General features: G+C 41.6%; 1 protein-coding gene across 5 annotated transcripts in view; it reads left to right on the forward strand.

The window, feature by feature from the left end:
* The first annotated feature begins 2,636 nt into the window (after positions 1-2,636).
* Positions 2,637-26,952, forward strand: part of CAP1 (cyclase associated actin cytoskeleton regulatory protein 1) — a 29,181-nt gene continuing 4,865 nt past the window's right edge. The window contains exons 1-7 of one of the 5 annotated variants that reach the window (XM_049878893.1): positions 2,637-2,850; positions 20,064-20,185; positions 20,775-20,875; positions 22,387-22,464; positions 24,199-24,342; positions 24,444-24,529; positions 25,876-25,981. In XM_049878893.1, coding sequence (XP_049734850.1) covers positions 20,074-20,185; positions 20,775-20,875; positions 22,387-22,464; positions 24,199-24,342; positions 24,444-24,529; positions 25,876-25,981 — 627 coding nt within the window. In that variant the 5' untranslated portion in view covers positions 2,637-2,850; positions 20,064-20,073. Of the gene's footprint in view, positions 2,851-20,060; positions 20,186-20,771; positions 20,876-22,386; positions 22,465-24,198; positions 24,343-24,443; positions 24,530-25,875; positions 25,982-26,952 lie in introns of all 5 variants that reach the window. The other 4 variants (XM_049878890.1, XM_049878889.1, XM_049878892.1 and 1 more) reach the window with 4 other exon arrangements.

The following is a 26,952-nucleotide window of genomic DNA, read 5'->3' on the forward strand; positions in this document are numbered from 1 at the left end:
AGTATTCCACTGTGTGAATATACCATAATTTATGTATCCATTCATCTGTTGGTTGCCTCCATCTTTTTGTTATTGTAAACAGTGCTGCAGTGAACATGGATATGTATATATCTGTTTGTGTAAAGGCTCTTATTTCTCTAGGATGTATTGCAAGGAGTGGGATTGCTGGATCGTATGGTAGCTCTATTTCTAGCTTTTTAAGGAAGCGCCAAATCCATTTCCCAAGTGGTTGTACCATTTTACATTCCCACCAGCAGTGTATAAGTGTTCCAGTCTCTCCACAACCTCTCCAACATTTATTATTTTGTGTTTTTTCTGATTACTGCCAGCCTTGTTGGAGATGGAATCTCATTATAGTTTCGATTTGCATTTCTCTAATGGCTAATGGTCGCGAGCATTTCCTCATGCATCTGTTAGCTACCTGAATGTCTTCTTTAGTGAAGTGCCTCAAACTGCTGACTTTTTGTTTAGCAGCCATAGCTCTCAACCATTGCACCACCAGGAGATACTGCATGGTTTAAAATCAGGAAAGGTATGCATCAGGGTTGTATCCTTTCACCATACTTATTCAGTCTATATGCTGAGTAAATAATTCGAGAAACTGGACTGTATGAAGAAGGATGGGGCATCGGGATTAGAGGAAGACTCATTAAAAACCTGTGATATGCCGATGACACAACCTTGCTTGCTGAAAGTGAAGAGGACTTGAAGCACTTAGCGATGAAGATCAAAGACTACAGCCTTCACTATGGATTGCACCTCAACATAAAGAAAGCAAAAATACTCACAACTGGACCAATGAGCACATCATGATAAACGCAGAAAAGACTGAAGTTGTCAAGGATTTCATTTTACTTGGCTCCACAATCAACACCCATGGAATCAAATGGCACATTGCATTGGGGAAATCTGTTGCAAAACACCTTTTTAAAGGGCTAAAGACAGTAAAAAACTAAGGTGCACATGATCCGAGCCATGGTATTTTCAATAAGCTCAAACGCATGCAGAAGCTGGACAATGAATAAGGAAGAGCAAAGAAGAATTGATGCCTTTGCATCATGGTGTTGGTGGAGAATACTGACATTCTCTGACGTGGACTGTCAGAAGAATGAACAAATCTGTCTAGGAAAAAGTACAGCCAGAATGCTTCTTTTCTTAGAAATGAGCATCCACTTACAGACTTTGGGCATGTTAGCAGGAAGGTCCAGTCCCTGGAGGAGGACATCATGCTTAGTAGAGGGTCAGCAGAAAAAGAGGAAGACCCTCAATGAGATGGATTGACACAGTAGCTACAACAATGGGCTCAAACATAGCAACGATTCTGATGATGGTGCGCTAGGCAGTGTTTCATTCTGTCCTACATAGGGTTGTTATGAGTCGGAACCAACTCCATGGCACCTAACAACAGAGTCAGACAGATGTGTTCCCTACAAAGTTCCAAAAGTTACTTTGTGACCTTGGCAAGTTACTCATCTTCCTCATTTGAAAACTGGGTGATATAATGGTACCTATTGCTTTTTTTTTTTTTTTTTTTTATTGCATAGAGTTGCTATTAAGATTAAATAAATGCACTTGTACCCAGCACAGGCCTTGCATGTAGTCATCGCGCAGTAAATGGTGGCTGTTATTATAAGAACTGTGCTTGTTAACGAGTAACTCTGGCATATAACGCCTGCATTGAACTTGAAGCACAGAACTGCCACAGTCGATCAGGTTTATAAACTGACGGGGGTGGGAACTGTAGCACTCGCCAATTTTTCTAGAAATAAATCTTTGTGGGAGGATAATGATCGGCTGGAAAACGTGAGCCTCGAGGGAACAAAGATCTGATCCCAAGAAGCTGGGAAGCTAAGTCTCCCCAGCGGGCTGCAGCCACTGAGTGGAAACTCCCCGTGACCTAGCAGTAGCCCAGTGGGCACGCTCAGCCCTGAGGAAGGTAGTCTCAGAAGCCAGATTTTCTCGGAGAGGGCAGCACCTCTTCTAATTTCGCTCATTTTATTCTTGGGGACTCCACCCTGGGCGCCAGGAGGAAGGACTCCAAAACCGCCAGGCGGAGTCTTCCGTGCGGACTCAGACCTGACCATCTATGGTCACAGAGTGCATCGCACAAACAGGAAGTGGGACGAGTCGAGCTTTTTTTTTTTTTTTAGCCAGCTCCGGGCAGGGTGAGCTGGGTGGCGGCGGCGGGCACTCCCTCACCGACCTCATCCCCACATAAGGCGTCTGCACAGCCGCCTAGAACAAACAAGGAAACTGAGGCGTGCACCCCAGAGAGAGGCGGAGACATGGCCCCTGCCTCCACAGAGAGTTGATCGATCTGGATTCCAACCCTTAGAGAATCCCACAGCTTGGTGCTTCCTAGACCCCTTCCCGGCTTTAGTGAAGACGGACCTACCTCTGCTATTAAGACCAAACTGACTGGAGAATTAGCCACTCATCTACCCTCTTTCTCCGGAGGTGGAGCTTACCCAGTAATTGTGGCCTCTCATTGGCCCGGGCCTTAAGGGGCGTTTCCGGCTCGGCTACAGTAGGCCGGGGGCGTGGCCTACTCTGTGAGCTCGCCCCACTCAGGTCGCTCCCGCCTTAAGGGCGGGGCTCTTTCCTTGTTCCCTCCGCTAGCCAGGGTTCTCTCTCAGAGGCATAGTGAATGCGGGCGGAGTCATGGGCGGGGGCAGTCAGACTTCCTCCTCCGTACCCCCTTTCGCCTAGCTTTTCAGCTTTGGTTCATTTCCGGTGGGGGTGCCGCGCTCAGTGAGGGCCCGGAAGTGGGTCGCGCGGAGATTGCTGGGCGGTTCTTGCCGGAAGTGGAGAGCGGCTGATCCCAGTACCGAGGTGAGGCAGGAGTCTGAGGTGAGGATGCGCGGCTCCGTAGAGCCTGGGGTCCACTCCGTGGTCCACTGGTCCCTGGCGTTGTTAATAGCTTTCCTAACCTACGCGCGTGTGGTAAACCTTGCCGAGGGGGTCGGGGGTTAGGCCCTCAGGCCGACCCGGACTCCTGGGCGCGGTCCCTTGAGGTGGCGCCAGAGTGACCAGCCGAGCCAGGGTGTCCCGGGGAGGCCTTTTGCTGGATTTTGCAGTGCTGGCCATCAGCCTCTGCGGAGGCCTGAATCCTAAGGTGCCCTGACTGAAAGAAACCACTAAGACCTTAAAGTCTTTCCTATCCCCCATCTCGCCCCCATTACACGGATGGGTAGATTGATCCCCGGGGAAGAGAAGAGGCTTGTCTAAGGTCTTACAGCGAGTGAGAGAAAGAATTAGAATCATGACCCCCACTTCCTTAGATTACCAGCCCCAGACCCTTCCTGCATTCATCTCCCCGGAACCTCTACTGTGGGGTGATCTTCCGGTCGGTGTTGCCTCTCCGGACGCTGCAGGTTAACGGCCACCCGCTGCGTGGAACTTTTTTTTTTTAATGTAGCTCTTCGAAAACGTATGAATTTTTAAAAAGGGAGGGGGGCAGGTCCTCGCGTTTGCATTCAGATAGACTCCCCTTCCTCGTAGTCTGCTGTTCTTATTCTGAAAAACCAAGTTAACTTTGTTTAATGTGTTGTGTAGTACTCGACCTGAAGTCAGATTTTTGTCTGGCTCGGGTTTTGTCTGGCCCCACTGCCAAGTACCTGTAGCCATAGACACCTAAATTAACTTCTTTGAGTCCTAGTTTTCTCATCTTTTAGGTGGAGATCACTGCCCACCTCACAAGATTAAGTTCAGTGTAACCCATTGTGCTTATTCTTTGTCAGACACTGCCAGATTCAGGAAATGCAATTTTGAAACAAAACAAGCTAGACGGAGCTTCTTGGAGCTAGCAGTGTTTGCAGGGACTTTTAACTAAATGTAGTGAGCGTTTGGAAAAAAGGGTGCTATAGAAATACATAAGTAGAGGGTGAGGAAAAGCCCTTTTGAAAAAGCAAAGTTTTAGTTGAAATTTGAAGGATAAATAGGAGTCAACTTGATGGAGAGGGGGTGAGAACATTTTAGACAGAGATGAGTATCAGGACTGTTAGTTGAAGCTCTTTGTAGGTATCTCTCTTCAAGTGAAAATCAGGGGGCAGCCCAGCACATTCATAATTCGCCAAGCATCTATTGAGTCCTTATATATACATGTGAAGCCTGGGCCTGATGGCTAAGAATACCGTTCTCATAGAGCTTAAAGTAGGGGAGGGAGCAGACAAATCAGGATGTACGGGGGGCTATGAAAGCATAGAGGATGAATACCAAAGCCATATTTCCAGTCTTCATGAAGGAGATAGGCTAAATCTTGTAGAATTTATTTAGCCATATGGTGAATCTGCAAAAGGAACTTCCAGGCCAAGAGAACTACAAGTCCAAGGACGTGGAGATGTGAAAGACCATGACTAGCTCAGTGTGACTGGAATTCCAGCAATGCTTGGAGAAGTAGAGGAAGTGGAAAGTGGTGGCGTTAAATATGAAGGACCTTATGAGCCACGCTGATTTTTGTTTGAATTTTATCCTGAAAGCTGCAGGAGAGGTTTGAAGGGTTTTGTGTAGGAAAATGATGTGATCAAATTTGTGTTTTTGTTGTTGTTGAGAATATACACAGGAAAACATAAGCCAATTCAACCATTTCTACATGTACAGTTCAGTAAAATTGATTACATTCTTCAAGTGGCACAGCCATTCTCACTGTCTTTTTCTGAGTTGTTCCTACCCCATTGACATAAACTCACTGCCCTATAGGTTTCCTATCTAATCCTTGTGGGTGTTGTCAGTTTGATCCCATATAGGTAGTTCTTAAAAGACCGTGATACTTAAGGCAGACTTTTTTTTTTTTTCTTTATTGGGCTTTAAGTGAAAGTTTACAAATCAAGTCAGTCTCTCATACAAAAACTTATATACACCTTGCTACGGAATCCTAGCTGGTCTCACCCTAATGTGACAGCAGACTCCTCTCCACCCTGTATTCCCCGTGTCCATTCAACCAGCTCCTGTCCCCCTCCTCAAGGCAGACATTTTGTATGAGTTAAGCTAAATTCCTGTTTGGTTTTAAGAAGACTTCAGGGGATACTTTTGGTTTAAGGTTTAAAGATTATCTTAGGGCATAAGTTGCAGGAGTTGATCCAGCCTCCATGCCTCGCAAAAGTCTGGAACCCATGAATCAATTCTTAGTATTCAAATTTATGTTTTAGAAAGTTAAGCCTGTCAAGTGGGAAGGGACTGGACACTTTGGGGAAGTGGACCAGTGTTTAGAAACTAGGAGTCCTGGAGAGAAATGATAATGGTTTGAACTAAGGCAGTGACAGTGAGGATGGAGAGGAGGGAACTGATTTGAGCAATATTAAGAAATGAAATCCATAGAATTTGGAGGCTGATTGTTTATGGGAATGAAGGAGTAGGAGTCATCTACAATGACTGCCTGGTTTTCTGGCTTAGGTAATTGGTTGATACCAAGATAGGGAATATGAAAGGAGAGGGGAGGTTGCGGAGGTGGCATGGAAAGAAAACAAATTTTGGACATGTTTGGTTTGAGATATTTGCAGCACTTCCAGGCAGAGATGTCTAATAAGGTACCACACCTAGAGGGAATGGCAAGAGCAAAGATGTGGAAGCAGGAGAAGGGCCTGTATTGTTCAGTGAATTACTGGAAACTGGAGTTTGTGCCAGCTGAAACTAGAAAAAAGGTAGATGTCAGCCAGATTGTAAAGGGCTTTTGATGCCTTGTTAAAGTGTTTGGATTTTATTCTCTGGTTAGCAGTTTGCTAATTTTTTGAGTCTCTGGGCTCTAGCATACAATAATGTTCTGTATAAATTTCCCACTTATCTTTCTCAGAAATACCTTATCAATCAGGTGGACATAATTGATGTCTCAGAGGGGTTTGCATAAAATGCTAGCAGTGAAATTATTTTGTAAAGTACAACATACCATGCAAACTGAAATTGGTATTACTGAGTGAGAGGGTGTATTTTTGTTTTGAGGAGGTTAGCTAAGACGTTTGTAAAATCTCTTGTTTCCAACCTGAGAGATGATCTTGTTTTTCTCACACTGTTTCTTGGTTATATGTGCATTTGTTTAGTTGCAGTTATTTTTTTAACCTGGGACTGAGCCCTTAAAAAGTACTTCCTCTCTTCGATTTTCTGTGAAGCATTGTAAGTCAAAGATTCATTTACTTAAATGAGCAAATGCAAAGTGTCATTGGAAGCTGAGGCCCTGGTTTGAAATTTAATCCTGAGAGATTTGAAATCCGAGAATACTCAAACCACATCTTAATCCAGTCCTAGTGCTTATTCTTTGGATTGTCCTCATTAGTTTCTTTCTTTACTTTCTACAGACTGAACCTATAGGCTTTCATACGCATACTGCAACTTCCCTCCCACAGGACTAATCTTTTCAAGAAGAACCATTTTTATCTTGTTACCCTTCACTGGCTTCATGTCTCCAAAGAATCAAGACTAAACCCCATCGTCTAACTTATACAATTCTTCATAATCAGATCCTTATTTTAGTTTTCATTGGATGGTACAGATTGAGTTTCTAATTTATAAAGTCCTAAACTAGTATAAGGAGCCTTTGTGGTGCAGTGTTTAAGCACTCAGCTGCTAACTGAAAGGTCAGCAGTTGGGACCCACCAGGTGCTCCGCAGGAGAAAGATAGGGCAGTTGACTTCCATAAAGCAGCAGTTCTACTCTGACCTATAGGATCACCATGAGTTGGAATTGACTTGATGGCAATAGGTTTGGTGTTTGTTTTGTTTTGTTTAAACTACTATGCTAACAACAAACTAGTATATTATCATTTTATTTGCATCTCTTATACTTTCCCTCTGCTGCATACTACATTAAAGCAGGGTTTTTCAGCCCCGGCACAATTGACATTTTAGGCTGGATAATTCTTTGTTGTGGGGTTGTCTTGTGCATTATAGATCATTTAGCAGCATCCTTGGCTTCTACCTATGAGTTGCCAGTAGCACTCTGAATTATGACAACTAAAAATCTATCCAAACCAAAACCAAACCTCTTGCTGTTGAGTCGATTCCGACTCAGCGACCCTATAGGACAGAGTAGAACTGCCCCATAGGATTTCCAAGGAGCAGCTGGTGGATTCAAACTGCTGACATATTGGTTAGCAGCTAAGCTCTTAACCACTGTACCGCTGAATGTCTCCTTGTCTTAGTCATCTGGTGCTGCTGTAACAGAAATACAACAAGTGGATGGCTTTAACAGAGAGAAATTTATTCTCTCACAGTCTAGTAGGTTACAAGTCCATATTCAAGGTGTCAGCTTCAGGGGAAGGCTTTCTCTGTTGGCTCTGGAGGAAGATTCCTTGTCATCAATCTTCCCTTGGTTGAGGAGCTTCTCAGGTGCAGGGACCCCAGGTCCAAAGGATGAGCTCTACTCCCTGTGCTGCTTTCTTGCTGGTATGAGGTCCCCCACTCTTTGCTAGCTTCCCTTTCCATTTATCTCCTGTAAGATGACAGGTGGTGCAGGCCACAACCCAGGGAAACTCCCTTTATGTTGGATCAGGAATGTGACCTGGTAAGGGTGTTACAATCCCACCCTAATCCTTTTTAACATAAAATTACAATCACAAAATGGAGGACAACCACACAATACTAGAAATCATGGCCCAGCCAAATTGATACATATATTTTTGGGGGGACATAATTCAATCTATGACACTCCTGAAGGGCAGAATTGCCCCAGTTAAGGACCATTGCATTAGAAAGCATTGTAGCTATGATTGTGCAGTGTTTTATATCCCCCAACTAAATTCCCTGAGGCCCGGCTCCATGGCCTTGCTTAGCACAGTGTTTGGCACATGATAAGCGCTTGGTTCCCTGCAGTGAATGAATCATGCATTTACTTTGAGGCATCAAGAAATAATTGTTATTTCAAGGAATTCTGGGTGGTCCTTGAAGGATCTGCTTTTTTAAAAAAAAATTCTCAAAGGATGGGATCTTGATAGAAGCAAACTTTGCATTTGTTGACAGTGTAATTCAGCAGATTTCCCTCTCCCCGGTTTTGGGGATATATGAATTCCTGCTTTGTTCATGTTCATGTTGTCTGCCTTGAGACTGGTTTTAGTGGACAAGGACTATCATTTATTTTCAATTGTATATAGTTTATAGAATTGGCACTCATATTTATTTTTTATTGTATTGTGCTGTAAGTGAAAGTTTACAAATCAGGTCAGTCTCTCATACAAAAATTTATATACACTTTGCTGTATGCTCCTAATTTCTCTCCCCTCAATGAGACAGCACACTCCTTCCCTCCACTCTCTGTTGTCGTGTCCATTCGGCCAGCTTCTGACCCCCTCTGCCCTCCCATCTCCTCTCCAGACAGGAGATGCCAACATAGTCTCATGTGTCTACTTGATCCAAGAAGCTGATTCTTCACCAATATCATTTTCTGTCCCATTGTTCGGTCCAGTCCCTGTCTGAAGAGTTGGCTTTGGGACTGGTTCCTGTCTAGGACTTACAGAAGATGTGGGAGCCATGACCACCGGGTTGCTTCTAGTCTCAGTCAGACCATTATGTCTGGTCTTTTTATGAGAATTTGGGGTCTGCATCCCGCTGCTCTCCTGCTCCCTCAGGAGTTCTCTGTTGTCATATTTATTTTAATTGATAAAATTGTTACAGCTTCTTTTTTTTTTTTTGAGTAATGCAGCTGCAGCATTTGCCATGAAACTATTTCTTTTTGATACGCTGTCATGTAAACCTAATAAAAAATCAAAGCTCTAGAAATATTTCTTACCTACAGTGCAGATTTGTTTGCCTGCGCTATTGGGCCAAATTTTCCATTCAGCTGGAAAATAGTTAAAGTTGAAATTTTTAATGGAAAGAGCAAGCTTGCCTTTTTGTTTGTTTTTCCTCCAGAGGCCATTAAAATTCATATATTTAAGTTAATTATAAACTTGTAATCACAAATCTTTTCGTATCTGTAGTTGTAGGTGAATCCTGACTACGGACAAATGGCCTTCTTGAATTTGTCTTTACGTGGAAAATGCTGTTCTTTTAAAACAACTATCCAGACTGAAGTCAGCCAGTGCTGTTTTTTCTTATGCAGTGTAAAAGATATAGAAAGGGCTTGCTGAATGCTCTGTGGAGTTAGTCTTCATAATATATTTTTTTTAATTTTGTTTATTTTGTTATTGAGAATATACACAAAGATACAACAATTCAAGTTTCTACATGTACAGTTCAGTGACATTAATTATATTCCTCCTTCATTGACACACTCACGGACCGCTAAGGTTCCTATGTAATCTTTTGAGTTGCTGTTGTCAATTTGATCCCATATTCACAGTATTCCTTGAATGTAGGAGAGAGGGGAATCCATGGCCACACAGAGATAACTATTTCCCCCAGGCCATTGGAACAGCTTGTACCCAATTCTGACATTAGTTTATACACAATAACTAGCTTTACTTACTTACGCACTCCTGGAGTTTCAGGTAGAGGACTGTGTGCAAGGAGGGAATAGAAGACAAATACTGATAACAGGTTAGATTTCTTCTCTCCCTAGAAGATAGATGTTTCTTTCTCTTCTAATCTAAACCTCAGGTGGCAGTGACTCAGGCAGTAAATGTCATTGGTTTCATCAGCAAAACCAAATAATTGGAGAAGAACAGTGGCTTCTGATTTGGGTTAGATTTAGATGCCCTCTTTACTGGGGCAAAGTGATATCTGTTCTTTGGTTTCTGGTTTAAACCACCCAATTTGTAGTATCTCCTGTTAGCATGTCTTGGTTTTGCTTTGTAACATGTTAGAGGCTGGTGATGTGAGTTTTTGTATTGTTAGGAGTACTAGTTGCTCTTGGGGCGATTCTGAACCCATGTGTGTCAGAGTAGAACTGCATTCCACAGAGTTTCAATGGCTGATTTTTCAGAAGTAGATCACCAGGTCCTTCTTCTGAGGTACCTCTGGGCGGACTCAAAGGATCAAACTTTCAGTAAACTGCTGAGTGTGTTAACCCTTTGTCCCACCCAGGGGCTATAGAACTAACTAATGCCTTATAGCTTGTGGTAACTTAGGAGATGCATCCACGTGGAGCTGTTTTGTTTTGTTTGTTTTTCCATTATTAAAATAAAATTATGTAACTATGTTAAAGAAAGTTTGGAAAACAAATTGGGAAAATTGTCCATAGCCCCATCACCCTAATGTGCCAAGTACTGTATTTTTTGTGTTCTCTTCAAGTCTTTTTCCACATTTCAACTTTCCCTAATAATTAGAGATCTAAGTTATTTCTAATTTGGTACCTAACATTACAGTGAACATCTTGATGCCTGTAGCTTTTTCCTGCATTAGAATTATTTTCTTAGGATGAAATCTCAGGAATGGGATTATAAGGTTAAGGCCAAGAGAACCATTCTGAAGCAGATCAGTTAGGCTACCTAGAATACAGGCTGACTTGTAAGGTGGTTCTCTTCGATTTTACTTAAGGGTAAGACTTAGAAAAACAACTAGAAGACAAGATAAAAAACATTTTAAGCATAGCAACTTCTATTCAAGTAGAAATTTATACCACTGACTGTATTGCTTGGTGATAAGAGATGAGTACTGCAGGAGTAATTTCGTACCTTGTACTTTTGAATCAGAAACCCTGGTGGCATAGTGGTAAAGTGCTACAGCCGCTAACCAAAAGGTCAGCAGTGTGAATCTACCAGGCATTCCTTGGAAGCTCTGTAGGGCAGTTCCTCTCTGTCCTGTAGGGTTGCTATGAATTGGAATAGACTTGATGGCAACGGGTTATGGGTACTTTTGAATCACTTTTGTGAGCAGGCAAAGAAACTGGGTTGTTTGAGTTGTCCTTGTGTTGTTTTAGAAAGATGAGAATGTGAAGCAGGTTTGGCAGGAATCATTAGCCACTTTTTCTCTTGGTTTCAAACAAAAGAAATTGCTGAAGAATCAAGCCCATAGTTTCTTTTCTGCATGATATGCTTCTAAGAGCATATCCATTCTTGTGACTCATAACATCACTTTGCCGATGATTTGCAAGCATTTATCTCCAGCCTCGATTCTTTCCCAAGCTTTATTTCTAACTACTTACAGGACATTTCCGCTTAGAAGCTTCATCTTCTCCTTAAACTCAGCATATCCAAAACTGACCTCATCTTCTTGTCATAACTAGACCTTGTCCAACCTGTTTCTGTTTATAGCAGACACTGACTTCTCTTGGGCCCCCAAGTTTACAACTCTGGAGTCATCTCTGACACCCCTCTGTGAATACTGCTGTACTCACAGTCAGTACCACATAGTTAGTTGTTCTTTGTGTAATGCACACTTGTTTTGTGTGACCCCCAAGAGCAGAACCAAAGTCAGTGGGTGGAAGTTGCAGGAAGGCAAATTTTTGCCTCCATATAAGGAAGAACTTTCTAATACTTGAGCTGTCTGACTGGAATGGGCTGCGTTCAGAAATCTCGGGTTCTCCATCACTGAAGGTGTTTGAATAGAGCTGCCTAACTAATTGCTGAGAATGGTGAAAAGACCATCCTGGCATCAGGTGGTGTTTTTTACAAGATGATTTCTAGAATCCCTTCTAATCCTGAGAGCCAGTGACTCAGTGGAAGGTAGCTTTGTCTCTCCTGCTAGACTCCCTGAGGGCATGGAAACTTATTTTACCCTTTTTTAAATATTCTCTACAGCACTTAATTCAGGTGCTGGCTGCTTAGTTGCCTGTTTTATTGTAGTGTGCTATGGAGTCAACTCATAGTGACCCTATAGAACAGAGTTTCCTAGACTGATATCTTTATGGGAGCAGATCACCAGGTCTTTCTCCCGTGGAGTGGCTGGTGGGTTCAAACTGTGACCTTTCGGTTAGCAGCTGAGTACTTAACCATTGCACCACCAGGGCTCTCCTACTTAGTTGCCTGAAGTTTAGTTGATTTTTTAAATTTAGTTTCTACATCTAGATACCATATATTGTGGATTTTCCTGTGAAATATCTTTTGCATAGTCCTCTTGCTTTACAACTAGATGAGTAACAGCTTTCAAGTTTACCTTCTAGACTCTGATGTCTTCCCTTTTCTGCAAATTCTGTCCTGTTTATCAGACAGTGCTTCTAAAAAATTTGCTTTCATCATACTATTTCCCCACTCAAAACCCTTGAATGACTTCACTATCACCACATCAAATGTAAATATTGCCTGGTTTTCATTGTCTTCCATAACCTGGCCCAACTTGCATATCCAGTCTTATTTTCCATGATACGCCATGTTCTGTGTGGGTTAACCTGCTCACACTTTCTGTACATACCTGTGTTTCATTTGTTCTGAATTGTCTGCCTTTTTTTCTCTTATCCTTTCACCAAGGTGTCTCACTTCCCACCTGAAACCAGAATATCTCTAATCTACATTGAACTCTCATGACATATAGTCAGTTTGCGCTATATAATACAGAATCTTAACATTCTGCAAAGAAACATCTCCAATATATAGGCTGATACTTTAACTTTGCCTGATCCAGCTGAAGTTAGAGAATCTCTAATAGATCTTTAAAAAATCCTCTTCAGTATTTATTCCATTAGCATTTAATTTGTATTGGCCTCCAATAAGAATGAAAGCTTCTGGAAGGCAGGGACCATGTGTCTTTCCATTTCTTCAGTAGACCTGAGAGTGCTAAGCACTTTTATGATCACCTTCTATGTGCCGGGTTGTCCTAGGTGCTGAGAGATGGCAGATGTGTTTGTCACTGTGCATATGTATGTAAATACCCTCCTCCTGGAGCATATATTTAGCACATTGTATTCAGTGGTAACATTTTACATTTGAGCTGTATTTTAAGGCTTCCAGAGTGACTTCACATCTATGAAATCATTCTCCTTTGATCCTTACAAAATCTCTGTGTTAGGAGGGCATTATAATCCATTAAGTGATTGTCCCAAAGTTATACAAAGTTGGAAATCCAACCTCAGTCTCCTGAATCCTAGTTTTATTTAAAAAGCCCGTTGCCATCAAGTCGGTTTTGACTCACGGCAACCTCATGTGTGTCAGAGTATAACTGTGGTCCATAGCATTTCCATAGAAAGAAAAGCGCAAGGCCTTTCTTCCAGGGCGCCTCTGGGTGAACCTGAGCCTTCAGCCTTTTGGTTAGCAGCTGAGGGTGTTAACCATTTGTACCACGCATGGACTCCAGTTTTAGATGAAGTAGGAAGACAGGCCTGGCAGTCTCCTTTTGAAAATCAGCCAGTGAAACCCTGTGTATCACAACAGACCAATCTGCAACTGATCATGGGGATTCGCAGGACTGGGCAGCAGTTTTATTTAGGCCTGTGTAATTAGTACTGCTTCTCTTTCTGAAACTTATGATGAATGTTTAAGTAGCTGAGTATCTGTACATTCATTCATGGAGGCTTTAATACAGTTCTTGGCTGTTGTCAGTTGGAAATGACAGGGTACAAGAGTAGGCAGACCTACAGTTTTCTTTTTTTGCAATTTGCATCCTTTATTTTAAACAAGTATCTTCTAAGTATGTGTCATCTATCCTGAATGGGATTGAAAAAAAAAATCAGCCTTCATGGAGAAGGCAGAGAAATTGGAAGCTGCTAATAATGTAAAGACACCATGTAAAGTGGCTTTGAACCCACAGTGCCGTGTTCGGTAAAGAGCAGGGGCTGGATGCTGTGCTGAACCACACAGTTACTTAATTACTTTAAAAGCCTATATGGAGTGGTAGGAAGAGCCTCAGACTAGGATTCAGAAGATTTATGCTCAAGGCCTAGGTTCTCTTTGATCTCTGGCAAGTTTTTTTGTTTTTTTTTTTTTAACTTTATTTTGTTGTTTTTTGAGGATATGCACAGCAAAACATATACCAATTCAACCATTTCAACATGTATAATTCAGTAACATTGATTACATTCTTCGAGCTGTACAATCTTTCTCACCCTCCTTTTCCTTGTTGTTGTTCTAGACTAACCTGAACTCACTGCCCCATAAGGTTCCTATCTAATGTTTTGTGTTGCTCTTGTCAACTTGATCCTATATAGTTAGCTCTTAAAATAGCATAATGCTTGAGGCAGACATTTTTTACTAGTTAAGCTAAACTATTGTTTGATTTCAAGAAGACTTCAGGGATATTTTTGGTTTAAGTTTTAAAGTTTATCTTAGGGCAGTAGTTTTGGCAGTTCATCAGCCTCCTCCATGAGAATTTGAAATTCTATTTTGTATCCTCCCCCCCCCCCCGCTTTTTTCCCCAAACTTTTATCCCAAACACCTAAAAAAATGCATCTTATTGTTCTTCTCACTATTTCTAATCATCTTTGGATATTTAAAAACAATGACTTTTTTTTTTCATGTAGCCCAATTTCTTAATAAATGATAAAACAGTCTAGATTCTCAGATGTCCCAAAGTTGGGTGTTAAGGTATTACGGAATTTTATTTTTTTCCTTTAGTTTCCCCGGGCTTTGTGAAAGGTGGGGCACCAGCTTCTGTGTTACTCTATAAAAGTATTTTATTTTTTATTGTACTTTAGATAAAGGTTTACAGAACAAACTCGTTTCTCATTAAACAATCAATATACATACTGTTTTGTGACATTGATTGCCAACCCCGTAACATGTTAACACACTCCCCTTCTCAACCTTGGCTTCCCCGTTACTAGCCTTGTATTTTCCCCCATTTGATGAGGATTTTTCTGTGGAATCTTTGATCAAAATGTTCCATAATGGTAGCTGGGCACCATCCACTTCTTCTGGTCTCATGGTAAAGGAAGAAGTTGTTCATGGAGGCAATTAGCCACACATTCCATATCCTTCTCCTATTCCTGACTCTTCTGCTTCTTCTGTTGCTCCAGGCGAATAGAGACCAATTGTTGAGCCTTGAATGGCTGATTATAAGCTTTTAAGACCCCAGGCAGTATGCAATGAATTAGGAGGTAGAATAGAGGCACTAAACATTTAAAGAAAAAAACAAAAACCCATTGCCATAGCGACCCTATAGGACAGAGTAGAACTGCCCCATAGAGTTTCCAAGGAGTGCCTCCTGGTGGATTCAAACTGCCCACCTTTTGGTTAGCAGCCATAGCACTTAACCACGACGCCACCAGGGTTATTAGGCCAATTAACTGGGATGCCTCATGAAACCATGACTCTAAACCTCTTCCAAAGCAAGGAACAAAATCCCGTGAGGTTTTTGGTTGTACATAAGCAGCCTCAGTCCTACTCTTTTTTGTTATTGTAAATTCTGGCAGGCTTTTTAACTTCTGTGAAGTTTCTTTGTTCTTAAAATGGGGATCAATATCTGTATAACCTACCTCACAAAATTACTGCAAGTCTCAAAAGCAACAGATCAATGTTGTAAAGCACATGCAACTATAAGGGATTTTATTTTTAATTAGTATTATATATTATAACAAGATTATTTTCCTCACGGTAGTTGGTTTGAAGATCTCTATATCAATGTGGGTGGCGCAGTGGTTAAGCATTTGGCTGCTAACCGAAAAAGTTGGCAGTTCATATCCACCAGCTGCTACTTGGAACCTGTATGGGGCAGTTCTACCTTGTCCTATAGGGTCGCTATGAGTTGGAATCAGCTTGATGGCAACAGGTGTATCTATGTGATTTGCAACCCAGAAGGCAGTATTTTTTACCTTATTTGAAAGATGGGAGTGTTTGTAAGGTCCTAAAAAAGCAGAAAGACCAAACAAACAAAGGAAAAGAAAGAAAAACACCTCCCTCTAGATTTGATAGAGACAATGATTGGTATCACCCAACTATAGGCCACAAGTCAGTCTTATGTTGGGGAAAGAGAGGGCAAGGATCCTTATTTATTTTTTCAAAGACTCTTATTAACTTACTGTATTTATAGTGCTTACAGCATTTATAGTACTAGAATTACAAAGACAAGATGTGGTCCCTGCCTTAGGGTGGCTAATTGCCTGTTGACTATTAAACAAATGATTTGAAACCACTGTGTTAAATGGAGAGAGATGTACACAATGTTGTGGGAGCACAGTTTGGAAATGCTTCTTAGGTGAAGCATATCAAAGCTGGAAAAGTCTCCTGTAAGAGATTACACCTTAGCTGAAACTTAAAAAACAATAGGAGTTATGGGACAAGGGACAAATTGCAAAGGGAAAGCAACCAAGCAGAGTGACTTGCATTATAAAGGCTCAAGTCAGAGAAAGCATGGCTTGTTCTGGGAAATGCAAGCAATTCTGATTACCTTAGTGTGCTGAGGAAAGGAGTGGTAAGAGATAAGACTGGTAGGAGATAAAGCAGAACAGATTATGGAGTCCCTTGTTTGGACTTTACCCTGAATGCTCTGGTAAGGATTGAATGGTATTAAATAGAAGAATATCATAATTATATTTACATTTGAGGATATAATATGAAGGATATGATCTGGCTATAATATGAAGAATGGAGCAAGAGGGTGTATTACTAGAATTATAGGAGACTCTGGTGGCGTAGTGGTTAAGTGATACGGTGCTAACCAAAAGGTTGGCAGTTCAAATCCACCAGGCGCTCCTTGGAAACTCTGTGGGGCAGTTCTTCTCTGTCCTATAGGGTTGCTATGAGTCAGAATTGACTCAGCGGCAATGGGTTAGCTAGGAGATAGGGAGCCCTGGTGGTGCAACTGCTAACCGAAGGATCAGCGGTTCGAACCCACCAGCCACTCCATAGGAGAAAAGGCCTGGCAGTGTGCTCCTGTGAAGATTACAGCCTAGGAAACCCAGTGGGGGCAGTTCTACTCTGTCCTGTAGGGCTTCTGTGAGAATTGACTCAACAGCACACAACAAAAACACCTGGAGATTATTACAGCCAGCAGTCATGATGACCTAACTTTATCAATCACGATGAAGGCAAAGGGCGTCTATTCAAAAGATAGACAAGATAGAGCCTGTGGATTTTGGTGACTGATTAGCTGCGGGAGAGTAAGGAAGATGATGATTTAGTGAAAATAAATGGAATCCTTAGTATTTTCCAGGACTGTACCAAGCACTTTTACATGTATTTCCATATTTGTTCTCACTGCTGTTGTTGGGTGCTGTCAAGTCGATTATGACTCATAGTGATCCCATGTGACAGAGTAAAACTGCCCCATCGTGTTTTCTTGGCTGTAATCTTTATGGAAGTAGATTGCCAGTTCTTTCTCCCACAGAGCCACTGGGTGGGTTAGAACCAATAACCTTTTAGTTAGCAGCTGATTTGGAATTTGTACTTTTGTCCCCATCATACAAATGAGGAAGCTGAAGATCAGAAAGTCTGGTAACTGACCCAGCCAGAGAGCGCTTTCATTCAAACCCCAATCTATCTGATTTCTATAAAGACCATGCTATTAACCACTGCACTATACTGCTTAACAGTTTCCAGGTTAGTAGCTCGAACAATCAGGTGATGGCTGGTAGTGCTAGATCATGGATCAGTGGGATCTGAGGGATGGGGGAGCAGTGTTAGGGAAGATGATGAGTTCTGTTTGAGACATTTTAGTTCGAGATGCCTTTGGGACATTCAGGTAAAGGTGTCTAGAATATAAAATTCTGAACCCAGAAAAATGGTCTGAGCTGCATATGTTGCTCTGGGAGTCATTGATCTATAGGTGGTTACGGTGGTATCACCTGGCAAGTGGTCTGGGTGATTGTGTGACAATGGTAGTTGGAGGCTTGGGAGTGAACATGATCACCTAAATAGTGTGCGTTTGTGTGTCCAGAATGAAAAGGTGTGTTATTCAATAGCTTCAGTTCTGGACTTTCTTTCAGATAATACCTCAAATCTCACCCCACCCCTACAAAAAATAAAAAACTATGTACTCTTCTATTTGGTTAGTAGTAGAATGTAGTTAATTATACATGATAACTATATTGTATACTCTTCATTTGCTTGAGTCACATAGCAGAACTGTAGCTTGTGTAGCAGTGAAAGCATACAAGTACAGAGTGAATTATGGAAAAAGGGAACTAAAATCCCATGAAGCTGTATTCGTAAACTTTTAAGATTCTTAAGTGTTCAGCAGTTTTGGCAGCCTTTAGAGACACTTGTACTGTGTCTCTGTTAACACTGGTCTCAACTTGTAGCTTCCGTTGTGTATGGAGGAACATGTTTTATAACAGAGCTGACTGGGGTGGTATCTACTAGTGGAAGGTGGTTTTAAAGTTAATTGTATTTGCTGCTTTTTGCCCCTGGGGTTTAGAGTGTGGTGGATTATATTTGAGCCCTGGTAGCGCAGTGGTTAAGCACTTGACTGCCAGCTGAGAGGTTGGTGATTTGAGCCCACCAGCTGCTGCTCTGCAGAAGAAAGATGTGGCATTCTGTTTCTGTAAAGATTACAGCCTTGGAAACCCTATGGGGGAGTTCTACTCTGCCCTGTAAGTGTCTGTAAGTCCGAATCGACTCAATGGCAACGGGTTTGGTTTGATTTTTTTTTTTTCCGGTCAACACCCAAAATGGAACAGGGCAGCAACTTGGGCACTCAGGTGATGGTGGTATAACATAAAGGAGAATATACTGGCTGCTTCTAGTCTGCTCCATTTATGAGCAAATACTCAGAGGCTTCTGCTCCTTCTCCAGGCCAGGAAATAGAAAGATGTATTTGGTTCACATTCTGATTTTTTTCTTTGATTCTCTTTTTACAACATTGTCTGGCAAGTCATTGGGGCCAAAGAGATCAGAGCTCATACACAGAAAAGAATGGACAGGGATTGTATTGTCTTCCTTATTTTATCTTGTGAGCTGCTTCTCTCTTCCACAGGGAGGACAGTGTATTGAGCTGAGATATTCTGGTATCTTTGGGGTAATTGTAGTTGCTATGGTCATTTTGGTTCAGTCAGCTTCAGTTACCTGACCTAATTAATGCTGTGATGAAATAGAACCTCTCCAAGTCAAGGCTTTGATTGAAATTTCACTGACTTTTAGGAGATCACTTAGGGTCTTAAAATACTTGATGTAGATATATATTGATAACTTTTTACGCTTATTTATGTGTATAGTGTGGGCAGCTTCTAGAGCCCTTGTCCCTCTGGAGTTGTGGAATGCTATACTTCAGGTTCATTTACTTCATAAATATTTATTGAACACTTACTACAGGCCAGGTAGTGTTCTGGTTGTTAGCATATAATAGGGAACAAGCTAGACAAGGTCCCTTCTTTCTTGGAGCTTTATTTCTAGTGGTCGATATTAGACATTGAATGAGGCCAGGTCAGGTAAGTTGGTACTTGTGAAAGATCTGTAACAAGCTGTTTTGGATGTGTCTACTTTCCTTCCCTACTGCATGTCTAGATCCTATCCAACCTCATCTGAAGCCTGGCTCAAATGGCAGCTTCTCTGTGATACCCTTATCTGTTCTTTCCAGCTGATAAACTCTTCCCTTCTCCAAAATCCCATGCCATTCTATCTGTAACTTCCTTTTGCCCCTTCTAAAAAAAACTTTTCTACATTGCTTTATAGTTATTAGTACACATAAATCCTCCCTATTAAACAGTAAGTCATTATGGGCAGGGTAGTTTTGTAGACAGCTTATTCGCCTTGGTTGGGGCATTTCACATGTAGGCAGTAGGTGCTGAGAGGGGAAAAACAACACACTGAAGTTAGAGCTGGGAAACTTGACATCGAGCACTGGCTTCCCCATTAACTACTGTATTTTTACACAAATAACGCACATATTATGTCTTCTTGCCAGTCACACAACTTGCTTGTGCATTATTTTCCTAGGTGCGCTACGGATGTTATACGTGTGGGCATGTTATTTGCAAAAATACAGTAGCTACGTGACTAGGCAAGTCATTTAACTTCACTGAAATTTAATTTCCTATCTGTAAGAGTGTAGTAATTATCCTTCCATTGATGAAAAGTTTTTAGAAGGCCCAGACAGAGGAAATATGTAAATTGTAAATTCCTACATAAATATTTGGTGGCATTGCAGTAAATGCTCAATAAGTATTTGAATGAGTAAGCATTTGTTTTTAGTGAACACCTTTTCCTGGATAGTTCTCTTGCTTAATGAAGTCTCTGTGACTTTCCAGATTTGTCAGACAATTTTCCATCTTATTTTGTTATTAAAATGGTTCTGTTTCTGAAAATTGCTATCGTATTCACTGCCCCCAGGAGTATTCTCTCTTTTCTCCATAGGTACTCTGTAATATTAACGACGACATCTGATCTGTTTCAGCAGGTGGTACATTATGGCTGACATGCAAAATCTGGTAGAAAGATTGGAGAGGGCAGTGGGCCGCCTGGAGGCCGTATCCCATGCCTCTGACATGCACTGTGGATATGGAGACAGCCCTTCAAAAGGTAGGCAATCCACAGCCTAGTAGAATACTTTGCTCTACCTTTGTTTTTTTTTGTTTAGCTGAAAACTCAAATGTCTTTGCCTGAATTTTTTCTGTTGCAGTGAATTCTGTCCTTTGGAACTAACTTCCTAAAACAATCTAGGCGGTTCATCTCCTCTAATTCGTATTGCTGTGAACAGATAAGGGAGGAAGTGACTTGTGCAAGGATGTCTGTGGTTAGGTTATTTTAACACAAGAACTTCCTGCTTGTACTATATTTCCTGTTCTTTCTTTAGCAAAATGACTCCAGTGTAAGTCAAATGACAAGTTATGTTAGAACTTCCTCTCTCTAAATGATTGGCAAATCGGCCATTTTGCCCATGCACCAATTGAATCATAGAACATTACAGCTAAAAGAAACATTAGAGGGTTATCTTCTTTATTTTCATTTTATACATGAAGAAAACTAAACTCAGAGAGGAAAAGGGACTTAATCAGGGTTGCATAGCCACTTAGTGGTGGTATTGGAACGAGAACCCATATGGAAGTGTGTTTTAAAGAGCTCTCTCTCCCAAGCGCGACTGACTCTGTGGCACGTCTGTCTTCAGCAGGAGCAGCTCCGTACGTGCAGGCATTCGACTCGCTGCTCGCCAGCCCTGTGGCAGAGTACCTGAAGATCAGTAAAGAGATTGGAGGAGATGTGCAGAAACACGTATGGATGGCCGCTCTTTTCCCCGTTTTTAAGGACTGGCGGTTTTCTCCAAGTGCTGCTCATCCTTGGTTTAAGAGCCCCGTGAGAGGCTCCTGGCCTCTTCTGTTCCGCCTACACTGAGGTGCTCAGTACACTGAGGAGCACTGGAATATTGCTTATCTTTTTCCAGGCCCTGCTTTAATCACATATTCTGTGTGGGCTTCTTTTATACAGAAAGCTTGCTTAGTGCATGAAATATGGCTCTGTTCATCTTTGCAGTAAGGAACATGCTGCTAGTCTGATCCCAACATGTTATATAACCAAGCCTAGGGTGGCTTATTCAAAGGAGTTATTATCATGACTTAGCATTTATAAAAATGTGCTTTATAGTTATTAGTTATGCTAATATGGGTTATTTTCACACTTAGCCCACAGCAAGAATATGAAGCAGGCAATGACAGGTGTCTCTACACCCACCTCCCTTCATGTGCTGCCTCCTACGTTGTCACCACCACCACCCCACACTCAATGCACACTCTGTCTCTCTCCGGGACCCAAAACCTTCCTGCTAGCCTACTGAGTGATTCTTTGTAAGCAATAAGCATGCTTAGGATATTCCTCATCCTTCAGCAAGACTTATTGCTTGGCCTTTGGAAGCTGTTTTGAACCTTTCAGACACCATCTTACGACAGTGGTGCTATCTCTAGGGACTGGTACTGGCACTCAGAAGTGAGGGGACTGCATTTCACCTTTATGCAGTTCTGTGACACTTGGAACAATTTTGAACATGTGTCACTTTTGTATTTCAAAAGTGCAAATCCAGAAAAATAAATTTACTTTCTTTGAATTTTTGTATTTTAATAGTGCTTATGACCTTGTATTTCTTAAATTCTTTTGAGCATGACCCTCAGTAAGAAACATATATTAAATTTGTAACTAAGATGAAAGTTTTTCGAAACAGTGCTTATACCATCTGTACTACAGTTTTTTGTGTTTTTACTTTTTATTTGGGAATTATTTCAAGCTGATACACTGCACTGTTATGTTTTCATTTTATTCTATTTCATTTAATAAAGTGTTGATCGTGGCTCACTAAATTGGTTGAATTACCTGCTAATGGGTCATGATCCAGCGATTGAGAAGTATCTATAACCTAAATGAGTAAATATCTTGAGAATTTTAGGTATAAATTTAGGCCTTTACCTTTACTCCTACCTCTGGTTTTTTAAAAAAAGTTTTTTTGGTGAGGTGAGGTAGGAGGGATTTTCAGTGCATTTTGTCACACTGCACGTGCAGTTGCTAACTTGATGTCACCTAGTGCTATCCCTGATTATCATCATTTCCAACTCTGGATATGTATCCCTGAGTAGTTCCAGCTCTCAGTCCCTGGAATCTAGAGTACGTGAGGAGAGCAACAAGAAGTGCCTAGGTTGCTACCAGAGTCCATGGAAGTGGAGGTTTCACATTATTCTTATCAAGACCAGTCTAGTTGTAATGTGCAATCGATAGCTGATTCTTCTCTTTTCCGACAGGCAGAGATGGTCCACACAGGTCTGAAGTTGGAACGAGCTCTCCTGGTTACAGCCTCTCAGTGCCAGCAGCCAGCAGGCGTAAGTTTACTAATAGTTGGTTTAGTTCTAGTTTGACGCTGAGGACAAGATGAGAGGTTTATGCTAAATTATCTCGACATGCTAAAATAGACCTACCAGCCTCATGATAATGTACGTTTACACCAAATCCCAGTGTAGAGTCAGACTTAAAGTGCAATTACACATTTATTGGTGTCCACTGGTTTTGTTTCCTGTCATCTTGCTTAAAATGGTAGTTGCCTCTGAGACTTTGCTGCTTCTCCCAATAGAAAGCCTCTTAAAAGCTTCTTGGGCCCTTGGGCCCAAATTTATCATGCTATCCCCGAGGTCCTTTGGGTCATAGCGAGGTGGTTCTGTGGCTTCACTATGAGTGGGCTTTAGTCATGCTCCTGGGGAGATCTTACAGCTCCAAAAGGACTGCTCCTTTCCTCATCCTTCACTACTTAGGGGATCTCCCACCACCTTCACTCCTACCTCAAAATTTTGCTGCCAACTTGTAAAAAAGTTTGAGAAAATTAAGGTTTTTCTCAAAGCCAAAGTTTTTAGTTTTGCTTATTCTTTCTGCATTTGGATTTCCTAAGCAAAGAGGGATAATAAAACAAGTCTTTAAAACAATGCTGTATTAAAACCTTTGGTCTGTTGGCATGCCTAAATAATACAAAAGTAGTGCAAGATAATGTGAAATACATCACACTAATTCTTAATCTATCCTGAATGATGAAACAGTTTTGTCTAAACCTTTTCTCCAAACCCACACTTTCCAAAACAAATCAGGCAGCTGAGACACTATTACATCTCCTTTGCTTCAGACCAGGGTCAACAAACTACAGCCCGCAGGCCATGGCCTGCAACCTGTTTTTATAAATAAAATTGTATTGACACAGCTATGTTGAGTAGTTGCAACAGAGAGCAGATGGCCCACAAAGCCTGAAATATTTACTGTCTGGCCCTTTACAGAAACAGTTTGCCGATCCCTGCTTTAGATTTTTTTCTTGCTTAGATCTGAGAATTGAGATGTTCAGGAAACGAAACTTTGGAAGAAGGATAAACACATTCTTTTTGTGGACACAGAAATACAAAATTCACCTGGATTAGTTTTGCTAAGCGACCTGCTCAAATGCCAAGCCCCCTAATTGCACTTGCTTCAGCAGTTCTCTACTCAGCAGATGCTGTATGGCTAGCAGTGCATTGAGGGCTCTAAGGTTATAGAAGAAGGGTAAGATAAAGTCCTCGTTTTTGTTTTTGAAGAATTATTGAGAAAGAAAAACATAGTCATATGGGTTCACCAATAGTTTGTGCTGGTGTGTGATGAGGTACCAAACTTGGTTATGCTGACAAATGCTGTAGGAGGCTGGTGTGACTGGGCTTGGAGTAAGGCTGCTCTGAAGCCCGAGAAACATTGGACTAGGTGGAAAACGAAGAGGAAGTCATGAATAAAGGCACAGAATTGAACTAGTATCTTCTGTGAGTGGAACAGAAAAGAGAAAGGTAGTCGAAATAGTAGTATTTTGTGGTATAGCTGGAGTATGTGTCCTGATAGTGAAGAGCCACAAAATCCAGTTGTAACTCTATGGGGAGAGTGAGATGATGAGCAAGCAGTATTTTAGCCATGTGAATCTGCAGTATGAAGGCAAAGTTTATTTGGGTGCCTATTGTAATCATAAAGAATTCTTGCCTTCAGGATCAGAGTTGACCAACATATCAAAGCTTTTACAGGAAGACTCTAACCTGAACCTTTCCTGCATCTTTTCTTAGAATAAGCTTTCTGAATTGTTGGCGCCTATCTCAGAGCAGATCCAAGAAGTGACAACTTTTCGGGAGAAGAACCGAGGCAGCAAGTTGTTCAATCACCTGTCAGCTGTCAGCGAAAGCATCCAGGCCCTGGGCTGGGTAGCTATGGTGAGCAGTGTAACTTCCAGGGGAGGGAAAGGATAGACTGGAAGAGGTAAGGAAATATGGCTGGAGAGGCTCTGAGTCACTGACAGCTTCTTTCTCTCTAGGCTCCCAAGCCTGGTCCCTACGTGAAAGAAATGAATGATGCTGCTATGTTTTATACAAACCGAGTCCTCAAGGAGTACAAAGATGTGTAAGTCCAGTTTTTCCTCCAGGGGGAAAGGACGATACATACAGACCCAGCTGGTTACTTGCTAGAGTAGAACTTTGGGATTAAGCTGCTCTTTGGTTCTCCTATCTCAGGGCCGTTTTCTGGAACACTTAATAAGCATTGGCTTATAGAGCTGTATTCGCAAGCAGAAAGTGTTTCTGCTTCTGTTTTTTCTCCATGGTTGGTAGACGCCCTTTTATTCTTCTAATCCTTACCCCTCCATGCTTAGGTTTTGCTGGAGGTAGCATGGACTTTATGCTCTTTAATTTGCCCGTTTATATAAAATTTTGTTCCTGTGTTGAGGATTTCTAAATTGCCCTGTAGTGAACAGAGTTCAGTTGGATTTATTAGGAAATGAACCTGAATATTCATGCTGTTAGGTAAAGTGAGAGTAAGGTTGCCTAGCAAACACAGATAACAGGTAAGGGGAGTCACAGTGTGTCTTAACAGGTAAGGGGAGTCACTCTAACCACCTGTGCACACCAGTCCTAGCTGACTTCTACATTGCTGGTTTTGAGCTGGAGTGACTGGCAGGCAGCTATTACTTTCTTCTATCCATCATCAGTCAGCCAATATGTGTTGAGTAACTGCTATGTGCCAGAAATAAGCCTTCATATGTGTAAAATGTGTCCCAGAACACCAGGCACCTCTTGATCCTTCCAGCAGTGTGATGAATTAAGCACTGCAATGATCTGATGATCTACCACCATTACCCTATCACTTCATAGTTGAGGAAACTAAGTCTTAGGCTAAATAACCTTAAAGTCTTCCAGCTAATATGTAGAAGAGAGGGGACTTGAACTATAGTGCAGCACTATTTCTATAATGTAATGCTGGTTATTCCTTTTTTATATTTGGTGGGGGCTGTAGCATACATACTTCGACATAAGGCACTGTTCTGTGAGGCAGTTGAGTTTCCTGGGGCCCTAGAGTTGCATAGAGGCACTCAAGAGATCTCTCCACCATAGCTTCATTGTCAGAATGTCTGCTTTTATCAGTTTATATATTAGGTTACATTTATATATTATATATTAGGTTCTGTGTAAGGTGTACTTTGAAAAACTGTTCTACTAAAAAAAGAAGTTTGAGAAACACTGTTTTAGAGATAGAGGTATAATCCAGTGTGCCTATCCTGATGGAGTTTGCTCTAATTGGGGGCAAAAAAAAAAAAAAAAAAAGGCTGAAGAGTGATAGAAAAGCTACCATTAAACAGATTCTAAGGAATGCCATAGGCAGGAGGCCGTGAGCCCACAGGAAGGAGGGATTCTGAAACCACTGTTGTAAGGTACCCTGGCTGCCTATAATGAGCTCTTCCTTCATTCTTCCAGGGATAAGAAGCATGTGGACTGGGTCAAAGCTTACTTGAGTATATGGACAGAACTGCAGGCTTACATTAAGGAGTTCCATACCACCGGACTGGCCTGGAGCAAAACGGTTAGTGAGCTTTGTCCTTCCTGTTTTTTATTCCTTCAGGATGAAGGGCCATAGGTTTCTTAAATTTTAATACCAACAGTGTCTAAGAAGGAATGAATGGCATAGTCTTTTCATTGGAAGATAGAAAAGGGGGAGAAGGAAAGGCAGAAAAATAGACGAGAGCAAAGAAAACAAGGGAGAGAGGAGAAGGAATATTCACTTCTATTCATTTTCAGTAAACATGGGTCATGGACAGTGATTGGTGCAGAAGGGAGACACAGATGAATGAGTTACACTGTCCCAGCCCTTAAGGGAGCTTGAAGATACAGATACAAAACCCCAGTACAAACCACCAAGCTAGATGCTGTAAAAAAGACACAGATTACAGAGTATGAGAGAAGAGTGATTCTCGCTGGGAGAGATGATACTTAGAAGGTGTGTACTCTGATCTGAGACTTGAAGCAAGTATAGGAGATTGAGAAGTGGGAGAAATGAGAATATTAGCAAAAGGCACTGCTGAAGCAAAGTAATTACAGAGTAAATGTGGAGATTGGTCAGCTCTGGCTTCAGTAAGAGGAGATGGTCAGAGATTTTTAGAAGAAAAGGCTGGAAAGGAAAACTGAGGCCCTTGGACTTTACAATGTGATAAAGAACTATCATAGGTATTTGATCAAGTGAGTGATAATCAGCTTTGTCCTTAAAAGAGTCTCAGTAGGTCAAGGATAAGGGTTTATGTCCGGTTTATGGAAGTGGTCATGGTTCTAGGGGCTGGTACGAAAGAATTTTCAGGAGATATAACCAAGGTTATAGAAAAACGTAAAGAGGTTGAGGAAGACACAAAAAAACATTGAGCAGTCAGCCTTGGATTGTAACGTCTTTCAATGAAATAGGGACAAGGGGATGATTGTATAGGTAGGGGTACAGGCAGGAGATGATAAAATCTGTTTGGGACTTGTTGACTGTGAGCCACTGGTGATACACTAGGTAAGGGA

This window comes from Elephas maximus, chromosome 3 (genome assembly GCF_024166365.1).
Source record: "Elephas maximus indicus isolate mEleMax1 chromosome 3, mEleMax1 primary haplotype, whole genome shotgun sequence".
Classification (NCBI taxonomy): domain Eukaryota; kingdom Metazoa; phylum Chordata; class Mammalia; order Proboscidea; family Elephantidae; genus Elephas; species Elephas maximus.